Source organism: Acomys minous (assembly GCF_964271855.1).
Source record: "Acomys minous genome assembly, chromosome: 16".
Taxonomy (NCBI): domain Eukaryota; kingdom Metazoa; phylum Chordata; class Mammalia; order Rodentia; family Muridae; genus Acomys; species Acomys minous.
In genome coordinates, this window is record NC_140498.1 from 12,651,171 (window position 1) to 12,678,417 (window position 27,247).

General features: G+C 51.8%; 1 protein-coding gene across 1 annotated transcript in view; it reads left to right on the plus strand.

Annotated features, from left to right (window-relative positions):
- The first annotated feature begins 2,477 nt into the window (after positions 1-2,477).
- OBSCN (obscurin, cytoskeletal calmodulin and titin-interacting RhoGEF) overlaps positions 2,478-27,247 on the plus strand; it is a 119,480-nt gene continuing 94,710 nt past the window's right edge. Inside the window, exons 1-13 of the mRNA XM_084760935.1 lie at positions 2,478-5,923; positions 6,344-6,613; positions 7,250-7,510; positions 7,888-8,196; positions 8,511-8,777; positions 9,396-9,677; positions 11,029-11,304; positions 12,180-12,455; positions 13,168-13,443; positions 17,697-17,972; positions 20,002-20,277; positions 21,016-21,291; positions 24,633-24,908. Coding sequence (XP_084617061.1) covers positions 4,852-5,923; positions 6,344-6,613; positions 7,250-7,510; positions 7,888-8,196; positions 8,511-8,777; positions 9,396-9,677; positions 11,029-11,304; positions 12,180-12,455; positions 13,168-13,443; positions 17,697-17,972; positions 20,002-20,277; positions 21,016-21,291; positions 24,633-24,908 — 4,393 coding nt within the window. The 5' untranslated portion in view covers positions 2,478-4,851. The remainder of the gene's footprint in view (positions 5,924-6,343; positions 6,614-7,249; positions 7,511-7,887; positions 8,197-8,510; positions 8,778-9,395; positions 9,678-11,028; positions 11,305-12,179; positions 12,456-13,167; positions 13,444-17,696; positions 17,973-20,001; positions 20,278-21,015; positions 21,292-24,632; positions 24,909-27,247) is intronic.

Sequence of the window (27,247 nt, forward strand, 5' to 3'; positions counted from 1 at the left end):
TGTTACAGCAAGAAGACTCAAGCGAGGAACGAGGACAGATCCTGGGCTGAGCACTGAGCCCCTTGGCCGCAGATGTATGGATGACACACAGGGCTTAATGGGCCATTGCAGCTTCAGGAAGCTTAGACTCGGACCCAGGTGGGAGGCAGAAAACCCAGCCAGAGTGGTACTTCATGGACGAGCCAGTGAGGTTAGGGTGAGGACCACCAGGAGGCCAGGGCCACTCTGGACTTAAGAGGACCTGGGTCTGATATCATGTATTTGAAGAACTATGTGTGAGCTTAAGGCCAGGCCAGGCTACGAAACAAAACCCTAAACAAAAGAGGGTTCTACTTTTCCCAGGAGGCCCTGGAGGGAACCAGGATGCTTCCTCTGTCTTTCCATGCATGCCTTGGGAGGGTGTGAGACACGCATGACTCTACATAAGCTGGTGTCTCCATACCCGTGCACATACACGTGGACTAACACCCGTGCAGACGTTCACACTCACACATCACATACCCATAACAGTCCATATGTGTGCATCAGCCGTGGCTTTTCAGGATCTTGCTCCTGGGCCTGGTGCATTCCATTTCTTTCTTTCCTCATTGAGATCAGGCACTATCTCCTTTAAAATTCACATGCTAAAGCCCCTCCCCTGTGGTACTAATGGGATGGGGGAGCTTTTGGGAGGTGATGAGGCCATGAGAAGCAGAGCTTGTGAATAGAACAGATGTGCTTCTACAGGGACCCCAGGAGTGCTCTTGTTTCCTCTGCCAGGCAAGAGTTGGGGATACTAGTTAGAAGAGGGTGCTTACCCCAGGCTTAGAGTATTGGCAGGGACACAGAACCCTGGCCTTGGCTCTAGTATAGGGGTAAGACCAGAGGTGTGACATAGCTCCCAGTCTACTCCCAGCTCTGGATCCCACACACCGGCAGCTAACTAGAGAGTATGGTCCATAAGACACAAGCCTTGGCATTTCCCTTCGACTCCCCATGTCTTTAGCTGCCCCCCCCCACAGGAAAGCTGTATACTTTCCTCAGTCCACCTCCCAAGGGTTAGGAAAGACTAAGGGTCCCACCAGATAACCCCCTCCCCCCATCCCAGGCTCCCCTGGTGCTAGCTCATCTTGTCCCTAGGCAGGACCTACACAATGTCCAGTCCACATCTGTTCCTGGGTTTGGGGACGTGGACAGACCTGCCTGGGACATGAAGCAGCAAGTACTGTCAAAGTCCACAACAGCAGAATGAACAGCCTTGCTCGGGTCATGACGCAGTAGGCAGTGTCAGTGCCCAGCTTTATTCCAGCTTCGGACCCTTTGGCCTAGGTTGCCTATTATTAGGGTTATTATTGGGGTTCCAGTCTCATTTAAAGTCACCACAGACCCAGCCAGCCTGGGCATGGCACAAGGACAAAGGTTGTCTGGGCCAGAAGTGTGGACAGGGCTCAGTGTATGCTGTCCGCTTACACTGCTGGGTAGACCTGGGGGAGCCGGGTCCTGGGGGTGGGGGGGAGCAGAGCAGGTTGTCCTGATCCCCTTGGAGTAAACGTGATCCTCCATCCTTCTCAGGGCACATTTGGGTCGTTGGGTTTATTCTAGTCTTTACATGTGTCCTGATTTTCTTGGGTATCTTTGGGTTCTTTTAAAGTGCTTCTGGGTCTTTGGGTTGGTTTGTGTCCGACTGGGCTGGTTCTAGAACCCCGTGTGGTCTCGTGATCCCTTAGATGTAGCCCTGGTTCCATGTGGTGGTCCTGGATCCCCTTCATGGTCACTGCCAAGCTGGATTGCTGACTGCTGACTGGACGCTCTTGGCACTATCCCGGGACCCTAGGCTCTGTCCCTGCACTGCACGCCAGGATGCTGGTCTGAGGAAGGCTGGACCAGCTGCCCCTCTCTCCACTGCCCTCATCACAGTGGGAGGACACAGGCCTCTTCCTGCTCCTGACCACCTGCCCTTTGCCTCCTTGGGGGTGAGGGTGAAACTGAATCCTGGACAGTGACACCAGGGCTATTTTGGAGGCAGGCTGGGCTGGGCTGGGCTGGGCTGACCAGAAGTGGGGGTGGGGCAGGGGCGGGCCCAGCCCTTCTTCAGCTGACAGCATTTGCCTGTCCTTTCGTCCCTGTCCAGTCTGAGGACCGGCTGGAGTGTGGGCTGCTGGGTGGGAACCACATCGTCCTGGGCCCCAGGAAGGAGGCAAGACCCAGCAGCCCCCAGCTCACCATCTGTGCCCCTTGCCTGGGTGCTGCCCCAGCCCCCCCCCCCATCTCCCCCGCAGACACAGGTGAGGAGACAGAGCTGCTGTGGGGGCCATCTTTTATTTCTGGAGGTCAGATGGGCTGAAGGTCATGGTGTTCTGTGGAACTTGGGGACTTTAAGGGTCTGGTCATTCTGGGCCCTTCCCTGGGAAGAGAGTGGCCTGGGCACCGGACCTGGGCCCTTCTGTGATTCTGAGTTGAGCTCTCAGAATGGGAAAGGGCAGTGTGCTCTGAGGGGGTCTGGGAGGGCTGCGTCTGGCACTATGCAACCACTGCCTGGCTGGGTTACCCCCTAGTCTCCTTGCTGCCCTGGGGGTCTGCTGTCCCTGCCCCCAGCTCTTCCGAGCTGGATGCCCGCTGACAGCTGGGGCTATTTTGGGCCTGTTGGCTCAGTGGAGGGGACAGCCAGAGGGGCACTGACACTTGACTCCAGGAAAGAATTTCCCGGGGAGTGGGGGAAGCCACAGGCCCAGGGTCTAAGGTGAGGCTGAGCTCAGGGGCTGCCCTTGGAAACTCATTCTAGAAGGGCATGGGGGCTACAGGCCTGGTCTCTTGGAGTGGTAGGGAGGAGAGGGAGGGCCAGCAAGGTGGAGTTCCAGGGGAGTAGGGGAGCCTCTGCTCCTCCTGGCCTGTGTCTGTGTGTCACCTCTCGCTTGGTTTGTGCAAAAAAAATTGGCCCATCCTGCAAGAGGCCAAGTAGTCAAGTTCTATTAACGTTGTGGAGGGTGTGGGCGGAATGGCCAGTTGCATGAGGCAGTGACAGGGGCTCCTGGGAACCACTGTAGGTGATAGAGGAGTCCAAGGCACTTGCGGGGGTGGAGAAGGCCTCTAAGGGTTGAGGAAGAGCTGACTTCCTAGCGGGAAGAGGCTCCCGCTGACTACTTAGATCCCCCCTTTCACTTAGGACATATGTCCAGTGTCCTCCAGCCCAAACCAGGCAGGAGAAGAAGCTTGTCTGGGCATAGATGTCTGGAAGCACCTGTCAGCCTCGGTTTCCTCATCTGTAAAAAAGAGAACAGATTCCCAGGCCTGGGCGTCCCTCTCTGGCCTTAGGCCTGCTTGGCAGGGTGGCCGAGGGGCTCTGAGGCTGTCATTTTGACCCCATAAGAGTGGCCAGTGCTTGGTGTATGACTGACAGGTCGCATAGTTGTGGAGGGAGCGCAGGCCCTGAGCTGACTGTGAGACCCAGAGGCACATCTGTGGAGGCCTGGGAGTCTGCAATCCAGGGCCTGTGGGCCTGTTGAGGCTGGGCCCAGCTCCCTTTAAATATGCATGTGGCAGGCTGTTTGTACATTCTTGTTCATGTGTCTCTGGCTTGGCCATGCATAGGATGGTGGGTAGAGGCGTGAGGTGGCCTGCCTTGCTTCTGGAGAACCTACAGACTGAGTAGGGAGGATGGAAAACTCTCTCACTCAAGAGCTCTGATAGCTGATGTCAAGGCAGACCTATGGAACAGATGCTGAGAGGCGGCTCCCGGGCCGGGGGGGGGGGGGGAGACTTGGGCCCCAGTTGGTGTTGCCTGATGGCCTTATCCTAACCCTAAGAGATGGGGCCTGCTTGTGGGTGGGGGACAGAGGTGCTGACTGGACAGTGAGTCAGCAGACACTACAGCCCAGTCCTGGTCCAGGATCAGCCTCCTGCAAGAGGATTATGGGATTAGCTACCTGAATCACAGGACTGGGAGGTGGGTGTTGGAGAGGCTGGAGGCTCTAGTTAAGCCTGGCAGATGCAGAGGCTGAGGTGGAGGTCTCTGCACCGGGATGCCCATGTCTGCATGGGATGGAAGAGGTCAGCCACGGTGCCCACTGTTCTTATATTAGAGCTGGTGGTGCAGGCAGGTAGTCTCACCCGCTCACCGGATCCGCGGCTGCTCGGCTGGGGCTAAGCCTTGATTGGGCAGAGGCCAGTGTTATCTGGGCTCCGATGATTCCTAGGACTGAGGCATGCAATCCCATTCTTGCAGGGGGTCCAAGTTGGCAGGAGCATGCTAAGGACTGAATGGTGACAAGACCTTTAGGCCCCAGGCTACCCCAGGCTACCCCAGGCTAGCTTAGCCCAGTTGGTCCCCAGCTCTTGTAGAGAGAAGCTGGCTATACTGGTCCCAGTCTACAGGGACTCTTCCAGTGTCCTTTACAGCCATTGACTGTGCTGTTCCCACACCCTGCTCTTTCCTGGGTCTAGCCTTTCCCCGAGGACCGGCAGTGTGAACGTAGATTGGGGCTAGTGAGTGTGGGGTTATCTGCAGCCCAGTGGCTGAGGACACTTCTGCTAGCATGAGCTCCACTTTGGGTGAGGGTGAGGGCACCTCTCCTTTCCTGCTGGTTGAAGAACATGTCCCCTTGTGAGTCAAGGGAACTCCCTGGTTTGGTATTTAAGGGGCATCACTTTCTGAAGTGAGACCCGAGTTAGGGATAGATTGGAGGGACATCAGGTAATTGAAGATACTAGACTTTTAAGTCACAGAAAGGGGCTAATCTGAACTGCTGGACTTTGGAACCACTAGGGTGCTTTGGGAATGGAGGAGGGTATAAGACTTGCTGAGGAGGTAGCCCACGTGGTTAAATTTGGTTAAATTGGGCTTTCCTGGTAACACTGGATAATTAAGAGGGCCGAATGTGGCAAAGGCAACTGGCTCATCTTAACATCACCATAACAATCATCTCTGCCTTTTGCAGAACACCCTCCCCCATCCCGGCTGCCACCATGGACCACTCCTTCAGCGGAGCACCCCGCTTTCTGACGCGGCCAAAGGCTTTTGTGGTATCTGTGGGCAAGGATGCCACACTGAGCTGCCAGATTGTGGGCAACCCCACGCCACATGTGAGCTGGGAGAAAGACAGGCAGCCTGTGGAGGCAGGAGCACGTTTCCGCCTGGCCCAGGACGGGGATGTGTATCGCCTCACCATCCTCGATCTGGCGCTCGGTGACAGCGGGCAGTACGTGTGTCGCGCGAGGAACGCCATAGGGGAGGCCTTCGCTGCCGTAGGCCTGCGAGTAGATTCCGAGGGCACATGTGCTGAGCAGGCGCCCCACTTTCTGCTGCGACCCACCTCCATTCGCGTGCGCGAGGGCGCCGACGCCACCTTCCGATGTCGCGTGGGCGGCTCGCCACAACCTGCTGTGAGCTGGTCCAAAGACGGGCGGCGCCTCGGCGCACCGGACGCCCCTCATGTGCGTGTGGAAGATCACGGCGAGGCGAGCGCGCTTCGCATCAGGTCGGCAAGGCCTCGCGATGGTGGTACCTACGAAGTCCGAGCAGAGAACCCGCTGGGTTCTGCCAGCGCTGCTGCCGCTCTGGTGGTGGACTCAGATACCGAGGCTGCCGGACCCCCCGGAGCCTCCACTGCCATGCTCCTGGCGCATCTGCAGCAGCGGCGAGAGGCCATGCGCGCGGAAGGCGTCCCCCCGTCCCCACCCGGCGCTGGCACGCGCACCTGCACGGTGACCGAAGGCAAACACGCACGCCTCAGCTGTTTTGTGACCGGCGAGCCCAAGCCCGAGACAGTGTGGAAGAAGGACGGGCAGCTGGTGACCGAGGGCCGGCGACACGTGGTGTACGAAGACGAGCAGGAGAACTTTGTCCTTAAGATTCTTTTCTGCAAGCAGTCGGATCGCGGCCTCTACACGTGCACAGCCTCTAACCTCGTGGGCCAGACCTACAGCTCTGTGTTAGTGGTCGTGCGAGGTGAGCAAACTTGTAGCTCCCGCACATGCGCAGGGGTAAAGCTCTTATCGGACAACAGCCCCCCACCCCCCAACCCCGGCTGCCCCGCACCTCGCCAGCTGCAGTCCCAGGTGATAATGGTCCAAAAATCTGCTCCGCCCCGCGCCCCCCCCCCCCCCCGGCCGCCCCGCACCTCGCCAGCTGCAGTCCCAGGTGATAATGGTCCAAAGATCTGCTAAAGTCGGCGATACCCGTGACCCCGCCTACTCCGATGGTCCACGCCTATGGCCAGGACCTCCGCCCCCCTCACTCCCCCCCTTGTCTCCTTCCATTTGTTAACTTCACTTTCCCTGCTCTCAATCCTTCTCACCTGCCTTGTCCCTGCTGTTTTCCGAGCCCCTCCATAGACCTCTCTCTTTCACTGACCCCACCCCCCTTCAGAGCCGGCAGTGCCCTTCAAAAAGCGGCTGCAGGACCTGGAGGTGCGAGAGAAAGAATCTGCCACATTCCAGTGCGAGGTGGCGCAGCCAGCCACCGAGGCGGCGTGGTTCAAGGAGGAGACGCGGCTGTGGTCCAGCGCCAAGTACGACATCGAGGAGGAGGGCACCGAGCGCCGGCTGACCGTGCGCAACGTCTCCGCAGACGACGACGCGGTGTACATCTGCGAGACTACAGAGGGCAGCCGCACGGTGGCAGAGCTCTCGGTCCAAGGCAGGAGGGGCGGGGCGGGGCGGGGCGGGGCCAGGCATGCAAACCTGCCTGGGAGCAGAGGTGGCAGGCCTCTCACCCAGCTGGTACTGGTGGGTCAGTTGAGTGTGGTCAGGAAGGCGAGTGGATGTGGCTGAGGTGAGCGGGACAGGCAGGGGACGGGACAGAGGGGCTCTGGGATATGGGGTGAAGGTGAGGGTGGGGTTGAGTGGAGTGTAATGGGGTTAGGTTGACAAGAAGGTATTTTGCCTAATTGGGGAAAGATAGGTAGAGGTACAGTAAGTGGGTCAGAAAGGGAAGAGGGAATGCACAGGGGTGAGTCAGTAGGTGGGGAGGGCAGGCGGGTGTGTAGTGGTGACCTAGGGCTGGGGAGAGTTGAGCCTGGCAGCACTTAGAGGGAGGCTGGGGTTAGGGTTAAGCCTGGTTCTGTACAGGCAGGGGACCATAAGGTAGGGTTGGGCAGAAGAGGTAGGGGTGTGTGTATGTGTGTGTGTGTGTGTGTGTGTGTGTGTGTGTGTGTAAGAGTGAGGCAGGTAGGAGGATGGGGCTGGGTGCATAGGAAGATGGGACGGAGGCCATAAGGACGTGCAAAAGGAGTATGGGACTTGTCTTACCATCTTGGCACTCTTTCCACTCTAGGAAACTTGACCAGAAAGCTGCCTCGGAAGACCGCAGTGCGGACTGGAGACACTGCCATCTTTTGGGTGGAGCTGGCTGTCCCTGAAGGCCCTGTCCAGTGGCTACGGAACCAGCAGGAGATGGTGGCAGGGGACCGGGTAGCCATCACTGCAGAAGGCACGTGCCACACACTGACCATCTTCCAGTGCACCTTGGAGGACATGGGTGAGGTGGCCTTTGTGGCTGGTGGCTGCCGAACGACCACTCAGTTCTGTGTGTCAGGTAAGGGCTGGAAGGATGGCCTTTGGGTGGCCCTCCCTGCAGGGATACAGTTGCACCCCTCCCTCCACTCTTCCCTGCACCCCCCCCCCCCGCCCTTCCTCAGTGCTGTAGGCTTCCCTTGCTAGTGGAGGTTCAAGGGTAGTAGAAACTTGTGGTTGTGGACCCTCCCCTCCAAGCTCCTCTCTTGAGCAGGGGACTTCCCACTGCAACTGGGTGGCAGCAGTTTTGGAGAGAGGCTTCTGAGCCCACTGATAGTGGGTGGTACCACGCCATCCATCAGTGTCCAGGGGGAGCCTCGAGTTCTGTCATTCCTTGTCTGGGTGACCCAAGACTGTGGGAAGGGAGCTCTCAGTGAGCTCAACCTATTTTCCACACAGCGCCCAGGAGGCCACCCCTGTACCCCCCTGCTGACCCTGTTGTAAAGGCCAAGACGGAGAGCTCTGTGACCCTCAGCTGGTCCCCACCACCCCATGGGGACCGCCCTGTCACCATTGACGGTTACGTGGTGGAGAAAAGGAGGCTTGGTGCTTATGCCTGGACCAGGTGCCATGAAGCTGAATGGCTGGCCACAACTGAGTTTACTGTCGCTGGTGTGCCTGAGGAGGGGGACTTCCAGTTCCGAGTGTCAGCCATCAACCACTTTGGCCAGAGTCCTTACCTTGAGTTTCCAGGGACCATGCGCTTGGGTGAGTAAGACCGTCCAGAAACATCACAGGGGGCTTCCACCTGCCCTTGAGTTACCTGACCCCAAAGCTTGATTCTGCCTCCAGGGGAGCCAGAATGATCTTAAGGGGACTCTCTGTGTGGGTTGGGAGATGTCGGAGCCTCCTAAGATGTTGGGCATCCTAAGATAGGACCCAGGTACCACTGCATCTTCAGCAGCCTCAGGGAGCTAGGCTTCAGCTACGCCATCTATGTGGGGACAGGGAAGGGGAAGGGAAGGCAGAGACTGTGGTCTTATCTGTCCCCAACTCTTCCCTTAATGCCGCCCACTCTGCAGTCCCCAAGCTGGCTGTAAAGACGCCTCTGAAGGCGGTGGAGGCAGTGGAAGGTGGTGAGGTCACCTTCTCTGTGGACCTCACGGTGGCCTCTTCGGGCGAGTGGTTCCTGGATGGAGAGGCCTTGAAATCCAGCGGTCTATACGTGATCCGTTGTGACCGCACCCGGCATATGCTCACCATCAGAGAGGTGCCCGCCAGACTGCATGGGGCACAGCTGAAGTTTGTGGCTGATGGCATTGAAACCAGCATCCAAATGGTGGTCCGAGGTAGGCCTGAGGCCTGGAGTCCCATTTTCTTTCTGCAGTGTGGTGGTAGAGAAGGTTTGTCTGAAGGCACTGTGATAAAGGGGGGCGTGGCAGCTGGGTGCATGGTGAGGCTGCTCACCCGTGTGTGTGTGTGTGTGTGTGTGTGTGTGTGTGTGTGTGTGTGTGTGTGTGTGTGTGAGAGAGAGAGAGAGAGAGAGAGAGAGAGAGAGAGAGAGAGAGAGAGAGAGAGAGAGATGCCCTGTGGCTGGACCACATCTCTGACCATCTCTTTTTTCTCTCTATCCCTGTGCGTCTTCTCTGCCTGTTTCTTTCTCATTCCATCTCATTCCCCCAACATGTGGCTTTCCCCGTGGTCTCCCTCTTTTCACTGGTGTTCTCTGTTCACTGTCTCCACTTTTTTTTTTTCCACTCCTCTTTACATCCCTCCCTTCTCTTGTGTTTCACTCTCTTGCTTTTCATATCTGCTTCTTTCCTTTCAATCCACCCTTTATCCCTGGTCTCCCCGCCCCCTTCATCTCTCTTTTTCTACCCGCACATCCACTCTTGTTTCCCTCACTGCCTATGATTCCCTTTGCCCACCTCTTTGTGATCTTCTGTCGAACCATCCCTGACCTGTAGCAGCTCTGGGGCTGACCAGCAGCAAGCTTCCTACTGTGGCTGCCCGAGAGGTGCTGGCCCAGTTGCACCAGGAGGCACAGCTGCTGGCTGAGCTGTCGGATCAGGCTGCGGCTGTAACTTGGCTGAAGGATGGCCGTGAGCTGTCCCTGGGACCCAAGTACGAGATGCAGGTGTCAGCTGGGAGGCGAGCACTGCTGGTGCGGGATGTGGCACAGGATGATGCTGGCCTCTATGAGTGTGTCAGCCGTGGGAGCCGCATTGTCTACCAGTTGTTGGTGCAAGGTGAGTGCAGGTGGGCGGTGGGGCTGGCATCGTGTCCTTCTTGTGTTCCACTGTGGTTTAGGATGTCTGTTCCCTGCCCCCTAGCTCCAGGCATGTTCTGAGGGGTTCCTGACAGCAGGGTAGCTGTTTTCTGATGTGCATCTTTTAGTCGTGACGGGTGGCTCAGCTCTGTAGGAAGGACTTCCTAGCTAGTTCAAACCTCTCAGGTCTGGACAATAGTCAGGGTTCCACGTGGCCTCAGTTTAGGCACCTGCATTTATACCCTGCAAGCCTCACAGTTTTTCTTCACAGACATAGCAGGTGGCTGTGTGGATGCTGGGGTTGGGGGGGTGTAGCTGGACCTCAGAGGCACATGTGCAAATATTCTGGGGGCAAAGATGGCAAGATGCTTGAGTTCCCCTTTCTTCTTCTTCTTCTTCTTCTTCTTCTTCTTCTTCTTCTTCTTCTTCTTCTTCTTCTTCTTCTTCTTCTTTCTTCTTCTTCTTCTTTTTCTTCTTTCTTCTTGTGTTGTTTGTTTTGTTTTTGTTTTTGTTCTCAAGACAGGGTTTCTCTGTGTAGCCTTGGCTATCCCAGACTCACTTTGTAGATCAGGCTGGCCTCAAACTCACAGAGCTCTACCTGATTCTGACTCCCTGAGTGCAGGGATTAAAGGCATGTGCCACAACTGCCCGGCTTTGCTAGTGCTTCTTGCAGTGCAATCTGGGGATATGGCATTGGCTGGGGATAACCACATCCCGTGTCTCATCCCGTGCCCTGCATGAAGATGCTATAGACTTCCAGCTCTGGCATAGGTGTATACCACCCTGGGTTCCCCATGCTGAATCATTGGGTGAGGTCCACATATGTCTCCACAGCTGAAAACTCTTTGCTGCCTTCCAGCGGCGTGTACTGTCATTCCTCATACCCCACAAACGTACAAACTCTATACAACGGGATTCTTAGTAATATGCATGGCTATAAGTTTGGCTGTATCCAAAAGGAAAACCATGGTATGGTCAATTCCCAGTTGGTAGTAAAAATTGGGGCTGTGTTCACAAAGGGGATCTTCTTCTGCTCTGTAGAAAGTGTTCTTGAAGGTGGGCAGATTAGGGGTTGAGTGAAAACTGTTTTGGCCTATAAGGGCTGGCCTGGTGACTTCTTACGGTCCGTCCCTGCCAATCTGTTTTGGCCAGTGAAAGACTGGGCGTCACACACTCAGGTTTAAGAAGAGCCACAGCCAAGCAATGGGCCATGGAGGATCTTTGTGGCAGGATACGGAGTTTCCTGGAGTCCAGAGTTTATTAATCGGAATCCAGGACTTAGAAGCCTGACAGGATCCTATGAGTAAATATTCTTGTCTGTCTGTCCCCAGAGGCCAAGGTGGTGTTTGCCAAGAGGCAGCCAGCTCATAACGAAGTGAAGGCAGAGGCGGGAGCCAGTGCCACACTGAGCTGCGAGGTGGCCCAGGCCCAGACTGAGGTGACATGGTTCAAGGACGGGAAGAAGCTGAGCTCCAGCTCGAAGGTGCGAGTGGAGGCCTCGGGCTGCTCCAGGAGGCTGGTGGTGCAGCAGGCGGGCAAGGCGGATGCTGGGGAGTACAGCTGCGAGGCCGGGGGACAGAAGGTCTCCTTCCGCCTGGATGTGGCAGGTGAGTGCCAGGGTCGTGCTTAATGGAATTATCCCAGGGACCTGTCTAGGTATCCTGGAATTGCCCTTAGACCTCAATGTTTGTGAATCCCTAGGTCTATCCAGTGACTTTCATGCTTTTATGAGATCAAAGCAGCTTGATAGTTGTGTCAGTCTTGGGGAGTTTCTCAGGTGACACTGACCTGAGGTGATGAGCTTGCATAGTGAACATAGGTGTGTTGAGGGTCTAGTCTGTTGGCTATGGGGGGGGGCAGTCCCATGGCTGTAGAGAGGGTCATGCAGATGGCAGGAGATCCTCTGTCTGTCCATTCCTACTTGCTGGGTCCCAGGGCTCTGGAAGCCCTAACTTGGCCCTGTCATAATTCCCATGTGACTCTGAATGTGTGTCTAGCCCTCTTCACCCTGTCCTTCCATTCAGCTGTGGTCCAGAAAGATGTGGGTTGCTGGTTTGGGGAATGAGGTGGCCATCACTCCCAATGGTGCCTCCTCCTGCTGTCTGTGGTCTCTACATGTAGGAGGTCTGGGAAGCCAAGGATGGCCTGAAGTTCTTGGGGGACCTGAGGCAGGGAAGAATTTTGTTAAGAGGCATGCTACCCATAATGATCATAAGGGTTATAGTAGCTCACAGGCCAGCAAACATCAGAGTGGGCCGGGGTTCTTAGGTTCTTAGATGAGTGAGAAAACCCAAGCCTTCCACAGATAAAGCTTCAGAGTACACATCTTGGACAAAGAACCTTGTTTATGATCACATGAAGCTATGTTAATTACGGGCAGTGCTGTCATGGCAGTCGCTGGGCTCTGATGAGCCCCAGGCCCTAGAGAAGGCTTATGTTTAGTCTGGAGTCTCTGATCCACTTTGTCCCTGTCTGTTCCTAGAGCCCAAAGTTGTGTTTGCCAAGGGGCAGCAGGCACGCAGCGAAGTGAAGGCAGAGGCAGGGGCCAGTGCCACACTGAGCTGTGAGGTCGCCCAGGCCCAGACTGAGGTGACATGGTTCAAGGACGGGAAGAAGCTGAGCTCCAGCTCGAAGGTGCGAGTGGAGGCCTCGGGCTGCTCCAGGAGGCTGGTGGTGCAGCAGGCGGGCAAGGCGGATGCTGGGGAGTACAGCTGTGAGGCCGGGGGACAGAAGGTCTCCTTCCGCCTGGATGTCACAGGTCAGTGCTTTGGTGAAATCCATGTATGTATTTATAATTATTACATCTTCTTGAGTTTTGTTTCTGTTTTTTTGTTTTGTTTGTTTGTTGTTGAGACAGGGTTTCACTATATAACCTTGGTTGGCCTTGCCTAGAACTTGCTATGTAGATCAGGCTAGCCTCAAACTTAGAGATGTGTTTTTCTCTGCCTCCAGAGTGTTAATATTAAAGCTGTGTACCACCACACCTGGCTTATGATTTTTTCTTTTCTTTCTTTCTTTTTCTTTTCTTTTCTTTTTCTTTTTCTTTTTTTTTTTTTACTTTTTGAGACATTGTTTCTCCGTGTAGTCCTGGCTGGCCTCAAACTCACAGATTTCTGCCTTTCTCTGCCTCTTGAGTGCTGGGATTAAAACTGTGCACCACCACCCTTGGTTTGAGTTTCTTACTATGCCTAATATATTAACTAAACTTTATCAGGGGCACTTGAGGGAAAACACACACATAGTATTTGGTGTTTTCTGCATTCGAGGCACCTACTGCAGGTCTGGAATGTTCTCTGGGTGGATAAGGGAGAATGACTTTGCCTGTGCTTAGAGGCCTTGGAGCTTCTCTTGAGCACAGCGTCTAGAGCCTGGATGACGTTCTGCCCTCCAGCTGACCCATCCAGGGTCTTTCCAATTGTGACTTTGCTGATATAGACAGTGCCTCTGACTCTGTTCTCATTTGTCCCCAGAACCCAAGGTGGTGTTTGCCAAGGGGCAGCAGGCACGCAGCGAGGTGAAGGCAGAGGCGGGAGCCAGTGCCACACTGAGCTGCGAGGTGGCCCAGGCCCAGACTGAGGTGACATGGTTCAAGGACGGGAAGAAGCTGAGCTCCAGCTCGAAGGTGCGAGTGGAGGCCTCGGGCTGCTCCAGGAGGCTGGTGGTGCAGCAGGCGGGCAAGGCAGATGCTGGGGAGTACAGCTGCGAGGCCGGGGGACAGAAGGTCTCCTTCCACCTGGATGTCACAGGTCAGTTGGTTAGACATTTGAGTCTGTCACGGGGAAGCCTGGGGGAAGTGTTTGTGTAGGATGGGTCCTGGGTGTGTTGCACAGGCTGCCCAAGGGCATGTTTCGCTAGCTCTCCACATGTAACAAGGAACCTCAGCCTCAGAGGATTAAAGGAGCTGTATGCTTCTTGTCTCCCCAATACATGAGGCAGGAGGTACTATGTGGTCTTCAGTGATGCCTGACCTTTATCCAGTGTGGTGTCACCAGGGGTCAGAATCTAAGCTGGACTTACGCTTACATCTGGTGTCCCCACTGAGATGACCCTGAAGGAAGTGCCTATGTGGGATGAGAGGCCTCTTATAGCATCGGGGCTGGCCTCACTGCTGTGTTTTGGGGCTTTTGGTCTCCCTCTCTGCTCTCTCTTGCTCTGCAACAGCTTATCCCCAGGGTGGTGGTGGGGGGCATGAGGGCCACCTGGGCCTCTTCTGCAGGTGGCCAGGCCTCCCTCAGATTCAGGAGCTCGTGAAGCTCTGCTCTGGTAGACCAGAGCGTTACCTCTGCTTGTTGTTCATTCAGAGCTAATCAAAAGACTTCCCTGGCACCAAGGGCACAGAGAAGCAGACCCTGCTGTGGGTGCCGCGGTGTCACACCCCATTGTATAAGGGTCTGGACACAGGGAGGCTGGTGCCTGGGGGAACCTTTTTGACTTGTCTATCACCAAGTCACAGACTTTCATTCTGTGTCATCCTCCCTCAAGTTCTTTGTGTCTCCTGGTCACACATGGCTTTCATGCCTCCAGGCGTCACATCCAACTTCCCAAAGAGGAAGAGTATGGAAGGATTGGGAATTAGTGTTCTCTGTCTCTGTCTCTCTGTCTGTCTATCTGTCTGTCTGTCTCTCCATATGATAAAATTGGTTAATTTTTGTTTCATTGTTTTTGGAGTCCTAGCCAAAAAAAGCAAATACTGACTGAAGTGTCCCCACCACCCCCTACTTCTTTTAAGTTGTCTCCTGGCTTCTGATTTTACGTTTCTGTCTTTGATACATTTTGAGTTCGTGTTTGAGCAAGGAGAGAGTTAGGACCTTGTTTCATTGATCATTGTAAACTTTTTTCTTTTCTTTTGGTGCTGGGAGAGGGGACAGGGTCTCACTATGAAGTCTTGGCTGGCCTGGCACTTACTGAGATGTTTCCATCTCTGCCTTCATAATGGTGGGGTTAAAGGCATGTACCACCATGCCTGGCAAGTCACTATACTTAAAAAAAAATACCTGCATGTATATGTTGCCTACCATGTATGTGCAGTACTGGGGAGACAGGAGGGCCAGCAGACCCCTGGAATTGGAGTTACAGGGAGTGGTGAGCTGTCATGTGGGGGCTGTGGACTGAGCTCTAGCCTCTGCAAGAGCAGCACATACTCAACTGCTGAGCTGAGCCTCTAGTGCAGGATGGCTGTAATTTTATAGTAAGTTTTAAAACCAGGAAGCGGAACTCACCAATTTCGTTCCTTTTTCTTTTAAGATTGATTTATTTTCTCTTCCTTCCTCCCTCCCTCCCTCCCTCCCTTCCTTTCTTCCTTCCTCTCTTCCTTTTTTCAAGATAGGGTTTCTCTATGTAGCCTTGGCTTTCCTGGACTCACTTTGTAGACCAGGTTGGCCTTGGACTCACAGAGATCAGCCTGCCTTTGCCTCCTTGAGTTCTGGGATTACAGGAGTGTGTACCATGCCCAGCTGATTTGTTTGTTTTCTTAAAAATTGTTTTATTACAGCTGGGCATGGTGGCGCATGCCTTTAATCTCAGCACTCAGGAGGCAGAGGCAGGCAGATTGCTGTGAGTTCAAGGCCAGCCTAGTCTACAAAGCGAGTCTAGGACAGCCAAAACTACACAGAGAAATCCTGTCTCAAAAAAAAAAAACAAAACAGCCGGGTGTGGTGGCGCACGCCTTTAATCCCAGCACTTGGGAGGCAGAGGCTGGTGGATCGCTGTGAGTTCGAGGCCAGCCTGGTCTACGAAGTGAGTCCAGGACAGCCAAGGCTACACAGAGAGACCCTGTCTCGAAAAACCAAACCAAACCAAAACAAAAAACAAAAAAATATTTTATTATTTTGTATATATGGGAATTTTGCCTGAGTGTATATATGTGGGTAGTGTGATTAGAACTCAGGTCCTCTGGAAAAGCAACCATTGCTCTTAACCACTAAGCCATATCTCTCTCTCTCTCTCTCTCTCTCTCTCTCTCTCTCTCTCTCTCTCAAGATTATTTTGGCCATTCAAGTTTCTATGATAACCTTAAAGTCACTTCTCAAAATTTTACAAAGTAAAGACATATAGTTTGGGTGACTACATAGACCAATTTTAGGAGCACTGCCATTTTAAGATTAGTACTTCTAATCTGTTACTATGGTATGCCATTTTATATGTTTATTTATTTGAATATTTTCAGTGGCATTTTCAGAAAATATGGCTTACTATTGTTTGTGAACTTATTGCTAAGTGTTTATTTTTCAGTATCACCACTGTGATGGAATCCTTCCTTAATTCCACCTTAAAAATGTGTTCTTTTGAAAGCCTCGCACACGTGCAGATCTTGCTCATCTCCACCCCACCCCTCTCTCCAGCGCCTCCTGAGCCCACCCAACACATCTCCCACTTCTTTCCTTTCTTACTCCTGCTAAGTCCAGTCAGTGCCGCCCACATGGGCATCCACTGGGTCGTGAGTAATCTCCAGTGGGGACACACCCAAAGAAAAATGTCTCTTAAGCTCCTAGCAACCACCAGATGTCATTAGCCCCTGGGCTGATGCGAAGGAAGGGAACTGATTCAGTGTGTTCATCTTGTACCCGTAAGCACGCTGAGGCTGCTTATCAACGCTAAGTTCTCTTGTGAGAGCATGAGGCTTGCTAGGTACTAGGCAGTTGTGTCTGTGGGTAGACAGGGTTGAGCCTCTTATTTCTGGTCTGGACGATCTTGGGTTTAGATTACTGATTCAGTCTTTTGCTGACTGCAGGACTCCCCAGATTTTCTGTCTTCTCTTTCTCCCCTTGAGTCAGTTTCTGTAAAGTTTTGTGGGAATTTTGCTTTTTTCATCTAGTTATTTCATTTGCTATTTATTTATTTATTTATTTTTGGTTTGCAAGACAGGGTTTCTCTGTGTAGCCTTGCCTGTCTTGAAACTCACTCAGTAGACCAGGCTGGCCTTGAACTCACAGAGATCCACCTGCCTCTGCCTCCTGAGTGCTGAGATCAAAGGCGACTCTGCTTCTGTCAGTGTCGCTGTCGCTGCCACCAGCACCACCACCAGCACCACAACCACAACCGCCACCACCACCACACCCAGTTGTTATCTTATTAGGTGACACACAATCATTTATAATGTTTTCTGAGAACCTTTGTACTTGTGGGGAATCTGTCTTGATATTTTTAATTTTATTTGGATTTTAATAAATTGAGGGTTTTGTTTTTTGCTTTTTGTTTTGTTAAGCCAGTGACTAGTCTGTTCTATTAATCTTTTCAAAAGCAAGTTTTTATTTACTTGAATTTTTATACTATTTTTTTTAGAAAAAAAGTTTACTTAGAATTGTCATCAGCATTTGTTGCTGGTAGTGTTTGTGTGTTAGTGGCCTCTTTGAGCTGGCCTATAAAGGACATTTTCCTCATTTCGTGATTGGACAGGGCAAGCCTGTGGCTGTTGGCCATGGATGGCACACTCCCCTCAAAGTCTCACACTGAACTCAGCATTACTTCAGGCCTTCACAGAGCCTCGAGGTGGCCCACCTATGCAGATCTTTCTGAGCATGGTGGCTGTGGTAGGAGACATCAACGCATTTCAAAGCCCCCTGTGGAATTTCATTTTCTACTTTTGGTCACACTTGTCTGCTGCAACCAGTTCTCTACAGTCCAGGGAAGCCTGGAATGAGGCAAAGCCACCCGATTGCTCTGTGGTCCTTCCTGGGCACAGTGATGTGCACTGGGAACTCAGAGCCAATAGAGATAGAGATAATTCCCAGCAACCACAAGGTGGCTCACAACCGTCTATAATGTGATCTGATGCCTTCTGGCCTCCAGGTGTACATGTAGGCAGAGCACTGTATACATAATAATAAATAAATCTTAAAACAAAACAAAACCCAAAAAGCTTACTGGAAGAATTGTCAATGGTTAAGCTGCTCAGAGTGAAAAACCTTAATCAAAAGTGACAGAATTGGACAGTCACTAGATTTTGGGATCCAAGGTAGACCCTAATTTAGTTATAGCCACTCTGTTTGTTCATTTCCAGAGCCCAAGATGGTGTTTGCCAAGGAGCAGCAGGCACACAGCGAAGTGAAGGCAGAGGCGGGAGCCAGTGCCACACTGAGCTGCGAGGTGGCCCAGGCCCAGACTGAGGTGACATGGTTCAAGGATGGGAAGAAGCTGAGCTCCAGCTCGAAGGTGCGAGTGGAGGCCTCGGGCTGCTCCAGGAGGCTGGTGGTGCAGCAGGCGGGCAAGGCTGATGCTGGGGAGTACAGCTGTGAGGCTGGGGGACAGAAGATCTCCTTCCGCCTGGACGTGGCAGGTGGGTGTTGAGACACTAAATCAGTTTGCAAACGTTGTGAGCCTGCTTATGGCTAGGCAGCCCCCAGTGTTTCTCCCACGGAGTATCATCTTTGCCTGTCTCAAATCCTCTGCCAATCTCCTCCCCATGCCCGGTCAGCTGCATGTGGTGCACGTGTGCTCAGCTCGGCCAGGGCCTTTTGTGTGCCTCATGGGGTGCTGTCATACTCCACATTTCATGTCCTCAGTTGCCCGCTGAGATTCCACCCATGTTCCTGGGTGCCACGGCCTCTGGTCCTCCTGCCTGTGTGTAAGGACCAGGTGATGCTGTCTCTCTCACAGCTCTCTGTGGTCTCACCCAGTCCCACGTGGGGTGTCTTTTAAAGAGAGATTTTAATTCGTGTTCAGGCAGGAAAAGGAAAAATTTCAGGCATGATCACATTTGAAACCATGTCAACACCGAACCTGGGGCTGTGAGAATAGCCTCCACCCCCTGTCCCCCCCCCCACTCCTGCCCTCCCTCCCCCCCAGTTTCCCTGGGTAATGATGTGGGCCTGAGAACAAGACCTTTCTCAGTCTGATTGTGCTTCACCCAGGGGCTTAAGGCACCAGAACTCAATGACCACAAAAAGTCAACCTGAGACAATGGCTCTTGGTTTGTTGGTTCATGCCAGCAAAAATAAGATATTCAGACACTTGTGGGCACAAGCAAAGTGGAAGCAGGCTTTGTTAAAAGAAATTAAGGGGGGGGGTTGCTAGAGAGATGGCTCAGCGGTTAAGAGCACTAACTGCTCTTCCAGAGGTCCTGAGTTCAATTCCTAGCAACCATATGGTGGCTCACGACCATCTATAATGTAATGTGGTGCCCTCTTCTGGCCTGCAGGGGTACAAGCAGGCAGAGTACTGTATACATAATAAATAAATAAATCCGAGAGAGAGAGAGAGAGAGAGAGAGAGAGAGAGAGAGAGAGAGAGAGAGAGAGAGAGAAATTAAGGGAAAAGTGAGTGAAACTCCCCAGAGTGGGAGGGTTTACCAGAAAGGAAAAGGCACAGAACTTTTTTTTTGGTCTGGAAGTAGTGTTTTGTTTTGTTTTCCGGGACAGGGTTTCTCTGTGTAGCCTTGGGGTGCTTGTTCTGTAGATAAGGCTGGCCTTCAACTCAGTGATCCCCCTGCCTCTGCCTCCCAAGTGCTGGGATTAAAGTTGTGGCCCACCACCACCTGGCTGTCGGGAAGTTTTATAGGACTTAAGGTAGAAACTGAGGCAATTACATTTTAGTTAGCGAGGCAGAGCCCCTGTCCCTGCTCTCCTGGTCTAACAGGAGGGCTCGCCTGCGGTGCCCTCCCAGCTCAGGAGTTGAAACTCCTCCTCTGCCATGCCTGGCTCCAGCTTGTACTTACTGACCCTGACGGCCTGCCACCTGTCAGTCACATAGTCGGTGATATTGTCCTCTGACTGTGCAGGTGTCTCAAGTGCTGCTGACCACACTAAGCTCACAGCTACCAAGAAGTAGCTACAGTTGTTCTTAGTTAATTTCCTGTCCATGGGATCGTCAGGAGTGGCCTTTGTATTCACTATGGGCCCTTTCCCCTCATACCTCACGTGACCTAGCTCAGGCCTGCTGCCCAATGCTATGGCTTAATCTAGACCCATGCTCCTGGCGTTCTGTGCGGAGCACAGGATGATCTGTGGAGTGTGTGTGAAATCTTCTGTATGAGAATTTTGCCTCACTGAGTCTGACTTATAGCTGCAGATGAAAAGGACTGAGCAGCTAACTGGGCTGTGGCTCACTTGCCAACAGTGAGTTACTGTAAATCAAGCAGTGCTTATTCCATAGTCTTCAGCCAATGGTTCTGTCCATCCTGAACTGGCCCTGAGGTAGTGCTGGGATGTGTGGATGAGGTACAGGCCTTTTGTCTGGGTTCAGTGAGTACAGAGCCTGGAGGTTGCTCATCTACCCCCCTACCCCACCCCACAGCAGCCTCATCCGGGCCCTTTTCTCCATGGGACTTTCCCGACAGTTTCTGATTCAGTGTCACCATCTGTTCTCAGAGCCCAAAGTGGTGTTTGCCAAGGGGCAGCAGGCACACAGCGAGGTGAAGGCAGAGGCGGGGGCCAGTGCCACACTGAGCTGCGAGGTGGCCCAGGCCCAGACTGAGGTGACATGGTTCAAGGACGGGAAGAAGCTGAGCTCCAGCTCGAAGGTGCGAGTGGAGGCCTCGGGCTGCTCCAGGAGGCTGGTGGTGCAGCAGGCGGGCAAGGCAGATGCTGGGGAGTACAGCTGCGAGGCCGGGGGACAGAAGGTCTCCTTCCACCTGGATGTCACAGGTCAGTGCTTTGGTGAAATCCATGTATGTATTTATAATTATTACATCTTTTTGAGTTTTGTTACTGTTTTTTGTTTTGTTTGTTTGTTTTTGAGACAGGGTTTCACTATATAACCTTGGTTGACCTTGCCTGGAACTTGCTATGTAGACCAGGCTAGCCTCAAACTTAGAGATATGGATGTGCTTTTCTCTGTCTCCAGAGTGTTAAGATTAAAGCTGTGTGCCACCACACCTGGCTTATGATTTTTTCTGTTCTTTCTTTTTTTCTTTTCTTTTTTCTTTCTTTCTTTCTTTTTTTTTTTTTTACTTTTTGAGACATGATTTCTCTGTGTAGTCCTGGCTGTCCTGGAACTTGCTTTGTAGACCAGGCTGGCCTTGAACTCACAGATTTCTGCCTTTCTCTGCTTCCTGAATGCTGGGATTAAAACTGTGCACCACCACACCTGGTTTGAGTTTCTTACTACATCTAATATATTAATTAAACTTTATCAGGGGCACTTAAGGAAAAACGTACACATAGTATTTGGTGTTTTATGCATTCGAGGCACCTGGAATGTTCTCTGGATGGATAAGGGAGAATGACTTTCCTTGTGCTTAGAGGCCTTGGAGCTTCTCTTGAGCACAGCGTCCAGAGCCTGGATGACATTCTGCCCTCCAGCTGACCCATCCAGGGTCTTTCCAATTGTGACTTTGCTGACATAGACAGTGCCTCTGACTCTGTGTTCTCATTTGTCCCCAGAACCCAAGGTGGTGTTTGCCAAGGGGCAGCAGGCACGCAGCGAGGTGAAGGCAGAGGCGGGGGCCAGTGCCACACTGAGCTGTGAGGTGGCCCAGGCCCAGACTGAGGTGACATGGTTCAAGGACGGGAAGAAGCTGAGCTCCAGCTCGAAGGTGCGAGTGGAGGCCTCGGGCTGCTCCAGGAGGCTGGTGGTGCAGCAGGCGGGCAAGGCGGATGCTGGGGAGTATAGCTGCGAGGCTGGGGGACAGAAGGTCTCTTTCCGTCTTGATGTAACAGGTCAGTGTTCAGGTGTCAAGGTCATTTGTTTGCTGGTGGTGGGAGATTGGGGGATGACCTAAATGATTCCATTTCTGCGTGTTCCACCCTTCTCTGCCAAACAATTCTCTTCATGCAGGAATATCCAGCAGAGACGCAGGGGGTTGGGTCCCACAGTCCCCTTGGAGGCCACAAGCCGAGTGACCTAAGATGTCCCACTAGATTCCTAAATACTAAAGTTTCCACAGCCTCCCAATGGCACCATTCTGGGGACCTCCAAGACATGGACCTTTGGGGAGTGTTGGCATCCTTGTTGTTGTTAGCTGTTTTATTTGTTTTCTTCTATCTCTCCTCCTTCTCCATCTCAGTCTCTTCTAATACCCCAACACCAGGTAGGAGAGGCAGATGGCTAGTGGGGAGAGGGGAGTGAGATCTTTCTAGACTACTTCCTGCTGATTAGGGGCATTGAGTTCCTTGGGGCAAGTCCAGTCTTCGTCTCATCTAGATGGCTCCAACTTCTTTTTCTTGTTTCTTTTCTCACGACCACTTGACAGACCAGCAGGAGGAACAATCTTAGAGTCTTCTCTTTTGGGGCTCTGGCCTTTTTATGCCCACTCCAGCGTCCCCCTATCTTCAGCTGGCAGAATCACACCCCTGCCAGAGCCCACATGAGGCAAACAGTCTGCTGCTGTGGACAGCCTGAAGCAGCCCCATATCCCACACCTGGGATTAAAACAAAAACATGCTTGCATAACATAACTGGGGTTTAAAAAGACACCAAACCTCTCACTACAGGGGAGCCTTTCAGATCCAAACCAGTATGCCCAAAGAAGAAAAGGTGGGGGCCCTGGCTGCAGCACCTGTTAGACTATGCTAAAACCAAGCAGTGAAGACGCAGATGTCTCAGTGCAGGCATAGGCAACCAGACCAAAGGCGCAGGAATGGCCCCTCATGGCAAGGGGTTCCCCCATCCCCATCCCACTACACCTCTCCTCTCCACTCTGGGACCCATGGAAGGGCTGCAGACAGTATGATTCTTTCATGAAAGACTTTGGGCTGTTCAACCCTATTGAAAAAAAAACAGTGGACCAGTAATCACCACATGCAAAGCCAACTCTGGTTGCGGGCCAGATTTAGAATAGAAAGAAAAACACAAACCCTCACTGTGACTTGCAGGTCTTTCTATGACTGTGCTTAAGGACTGAATTCATTATTTCTAACATATAATGATCATACTTAGCGAGGTGCAGTGTGGAATCTGGTAGCAGATGTGCTGTGATCAACCTCGGGCAGTCAACATTTCCACTTCCTTTGATGTTTGTACATTGGAAACATTCAAAACACTTGCATGTGTTTATCATGAAGTACTTTAGTTATTTTACACCAGAACTTATGGAACCAATATGTGTACCAATTGAACATACAGTTAGAACATACACTTCTGGAAACTCTCTCTGTCTCTGTCTCTGTCTCTGTCTCTGTCTCTGTCTCTGTCTCTGTCTCTCTCTCCCTCCCCCACCTCCATGCTAGGGTTGAAATACAGAGCTCTGTGCATGCTAAGCATAGCTCTACCGCTGAGCCCACCCTAGCACCTCGGACTGAGTTCTTTAACAAAACAGAACAAGCACAGTGACCACCATAACACACATCAGACTACGCTGAAATGTAAAACTGTGACTTAGGTCGGCTGAGATGGTTCAGTAGGTAAAGGTGCTTTGCTGAGCAAGCCTCATGACCTGAGTTCAGTCCCTGGAATCCACGTAAGAGTGGAAGCAGAGAACCCAACTCCACAAAGTTGTCCTCTGGCCTCCGCCTGCAGGCTGTGGTATGGGCAACCCTCCTCCCCACAGGACGTACAACACTAATACTAAACAACAACAACAACAACAACAAAACCCAAACAAACAAAAAGCAAAATCGGTCATTCATCGGAGCCTTCCACAAATGGTGAGAAGCCAAGCAACGAAATAACGGAAGTGCCTGGAGTGATTGTCAGTCCTTTAGTGTGAAAATATGTACAGAACTCCTAAAGTGAGTGCCTAAAAGAAAGGCAGTGGTACTCAAACTGGGCTGGGGCTGGAGAGATGGCTCAGCAGTTAAGAGCACTGGCTACTCTACCAGTGGACCCGGTTCAATTCCCAGCACCCTCATGGCAGCTCACAACTGTTTGTAACTCCAGCTTCAGGGGTCCCAACATCCACACACAGACATACATGCAGATAAAATACCAATGCACATAAAATAAAATAAAATAGATAAATGATTAAAAAAAAGAAAGAAAATTGGGCCAAAGTTCTGCCTAGCGACACCAGAAAGGAGGGATGGGGTGTGTGTCAAATTGTGACAGTTGTTCTATTTATTCTGAGTAACAAGCCATGAGTTTAGTTACCCACTGTCATCCAAGGCTCTAAAGTACATGGAAAATTCCCAAAATAAGCAGTTCATCAGATGGTTGTCTGGGTATCACATCACTTCAGTCAGTCCTTATTTTAATTAACAATGGTCCAGAGCATGGGCATTTGTTACACTGTGTTTCTTTAATTTTTCTCTTTTATTACTAGTTGTGGTGACTTTGTTATTATTTTTTGTTTCTTGACACAGTCTTTCTGCATAGCTCTGGCTGTCCAGGAACTCACTCTGTAGACCATGCTGGCCAAGAACTCACAGAGTCTACCTGCCTCTGCTACTGAAGTGCTGGGATTAAAGGTGTACACTATCAATCCCAGCATTCAGGGAGGCAGAGGCAGGCGGATCCCTGTGAGTTCCAGGTTAGCCTGGTCTACAAAGTGAGTTCAGGACAGCTAAAGCTACACGGAGAAACCTTGTCTCAAAGAAACCAAAAACCAAAACCAAAACCAAAACCAAAACCAAAACCAAAACCAAAACCAAAACAAACAAACAAACAAAAAAGAAACCAACACATCCACTTTTTTTTGAGACAGAGTCTTACTACGCAGCCTGGATGCTATATAGACCAGGCTGGCCTCTAACTCACAGATTTCTGCCTTTTTCTGCCTCCTGAGTGCTGGGATTAACGTCACGCACCACCACACCTGGCTTATGAATCTCTTACTATGCCTAATATAGCAACTAAACTTTATCAGGGGCACTTGAGGAAAAACACACACATAGTATTTGGTGTTTTCTGCATTCGAGGCACCTACTGCAGGCCTGGAATGTTCTCTGGGTGGATAAGGGAGAATGACTTTCCTTGTGCTTAGAGGCCTTGAAGCTTCTCTTGAGCACAGCGTCCAGAGCCTGGATGACATTCTGCCCTCTGACTGACCCATCCAGGGTCTTTCCAATTGTGACTTTGCTGACATAGACAGTGCCTCTGACTCTGTGTTCTCATTTGTCCCCAGAACCCAAGGTGGTGTTTGCCAAGGGGCAGCAGGCACACAGTGAGGTGAAGGCAGAGGCGGGGGCCAGTGCCACACTGAGCTGTGAGGTGGCCCAGGCCCAGACTGAGGTGACATGGTTCAAGGACGGGAAGAAGCTGAGCTCCAGCTCGAAGGTGCGAGTGGAGGCCTCGGGCTGCTCCAGGAGGCTGGTGGTGCAGCAGGCGGGCAAGGCGGATGCTGGGGAGTACAGCTGCGAGGCCGGGGGACAAAAGGTCTCCTTCCGCCTGGATGTAGCAGGTAAATGTTGAGATACAGTTTGTCTTGTGTTGAGGTAATAACTGGATGAGACGCATGGCTGACTACTGGGCTCTTTCTGTTATGCTTTGTCTATGACCATCTTCTGTCCTCCCACCTGCCCTCTGAAATCCGTGGGCTCAGAGAGGCAAAACAGGCACGGGCAGGCTTCTTACTCACTGTGAGCGGTGTCCACAAAGCGGTGCTTAACTGTATGTTCTGAGAGCCTGCCCAGAGATCCTTGGTTGGTTCTGTTTGAATCAGTTGGTTCTTGGTTATAAGGTGACCAAGTGACCTTCGCCTGGAAGAGTGATCTTCCTTGCATTGGAGGCACTGGAAACCTCCAGGTTCTCTTCCAGAGCCACATGTGGCTCTCTGTGACATGAGCTGTTTGTGTCCCACTGACTCAGTGTAAGGGGAAGCCACAGGCCAGATATTTGGTCTCACCTATAAGTATCTTAAGACTTTCTTGGTATTCTCAGCTTTTGGTTTCGTTTCCAGGAAGGTAGAAGATGCCTTCCTTCACTCTGCCTGTAGGAAAATGCCTGCTGGTAGATGGCTGCACAGCTCTTGTGATGTGTACAGAGCAGAGACTGGCCAAATGCTTCCATAGACACTTGTCAGGGTGGAATGACCTTTTCAGGCCTGTCCTGTGCGCCGTTGTTTTCCACCAGAGTCATCAGCCCTTGGAAGCTGATGGGCAAAACAAGGCTAGAGAAGTGTTGGTGCGGTATGCTGCCATAGTGCTGTGGGATCTGCCACTGACTGGGGTGCTGTGCAAAAGCGCAGTGTATCCCTAGTGACGGGTGGTATTGGTCTGCTGGCTGGTGCATAGAGATGGCTATATTTTCCTTTTGTTAAGAGACTGGCTGGGCATGGTGGCCACACATGTAATCCCAGCACTTAGGAGGCAGAGGCAGGCAGATCTCTGTGAGTTCAAGGCTAGTGAGGTCTACAAAGTGAGTTGAGGACAGCCAGGGCTATACAGAGAAACCCTGTTTCGAAAAACCCGAGAGAGAGAGAGAGAGAGAGAGAGAGAGACAGAGACAGAGACAGAGACAGAGACAGAGAGACTGATTTAATGCTGAGTCATTATAGGCTGCCTCCTGCTTTTGGTCAGTAGGTTTGTGTTTTGTTCCTGATGTCCTTGAGAATTAGTTCCAGGTCCCCATTGCCAATGCAAAATCCTCAGGTATGCCAGTCCTTTATGTAAAGTGGTGGTACATTGATTTACATGTAATCAGTGCAAATGCTCTGGGCATTTTCTTCTTTTAAGATGTATTTTATTTTTTAAAAGTGTGTGTGTGTGTGTGTGTGTGTGTGTGTGTGTGTGTGTACGTACATCTATGTGGGTTTTTGCATATGAGGGCAGGCACTAGCAGAAGCCAGAGGAAGGCATCAGGCACCCTGGAGCTGGAGGTACAGGCGGCTGTAAGCTGCCCCAAGACTTTTGGAAGAGCAGCCAGCACTCTTAATTGCCCACCTTTCCAGGCCCATCTATATGCTAAAAAACAGAATCACATAGCACCTCCTCAAGCCCCCAAAATAAACCAGATTGGTTTACTTCATATATGTGAATGATTTACTTCATATATGTGAATGGTTTGCCTGCATGTATGTGACCCATGTGCTTGCCTGGTGCCCATGGAGTTCAGAAGAGAGCATCAGATTCCCTGGAGCTGGGGGTTGAGAGCCACCATGTGGGTACTGGAACCAAGCCTGAGTCTTCTGCAAGACTCTTTCCCTCTGTGCATCTCAGTTTGTCTCCTGGTTGCTTACACTCAGCACTGTCAGTGCCTCCAGTTGCTCTTCTGTGTCATTCAGGGACTGATGGCAAGAAGGAAGCCTGCGTTTCTCAGAGATGCAGTGCTGCCCCAGCCCTATAATTTCTATTTTCTGTTGTTGAATCCATGATATGGGAGGCCATCTATACAATCTATTATGAACACAGACAAATGTCAAAAAAGCCTAACATTTCTTTTTGTGAGACATTATTTGAAGAGAATACGACAGCTAATTTTATGTTTTAAAAAATTGGCAAGTTATAACGATTTGCCTAGTTCCTAGACAACTGACAAAAGAAGAAATTGAAAACTCAAACAACTCTGTAAGCTTTAACTAAATGCAAGCTGTAGTTTTAAAGCTGGTTTTATGGAGGGGGGTGGGGTGGGCAGCCCAGCAGGAACATAGTTCTAAAAGTTCCAGAAACAAATTGCCCTTCACGTTGTTCACTTGGGGAACAAGAGAATGAAAGATGGGTCAATTTATGGAAACAATGTGACATTTCATGGAAACAATGTGACATTTCATGGAAACAATGTGACATGGAAGCCACCAAACCT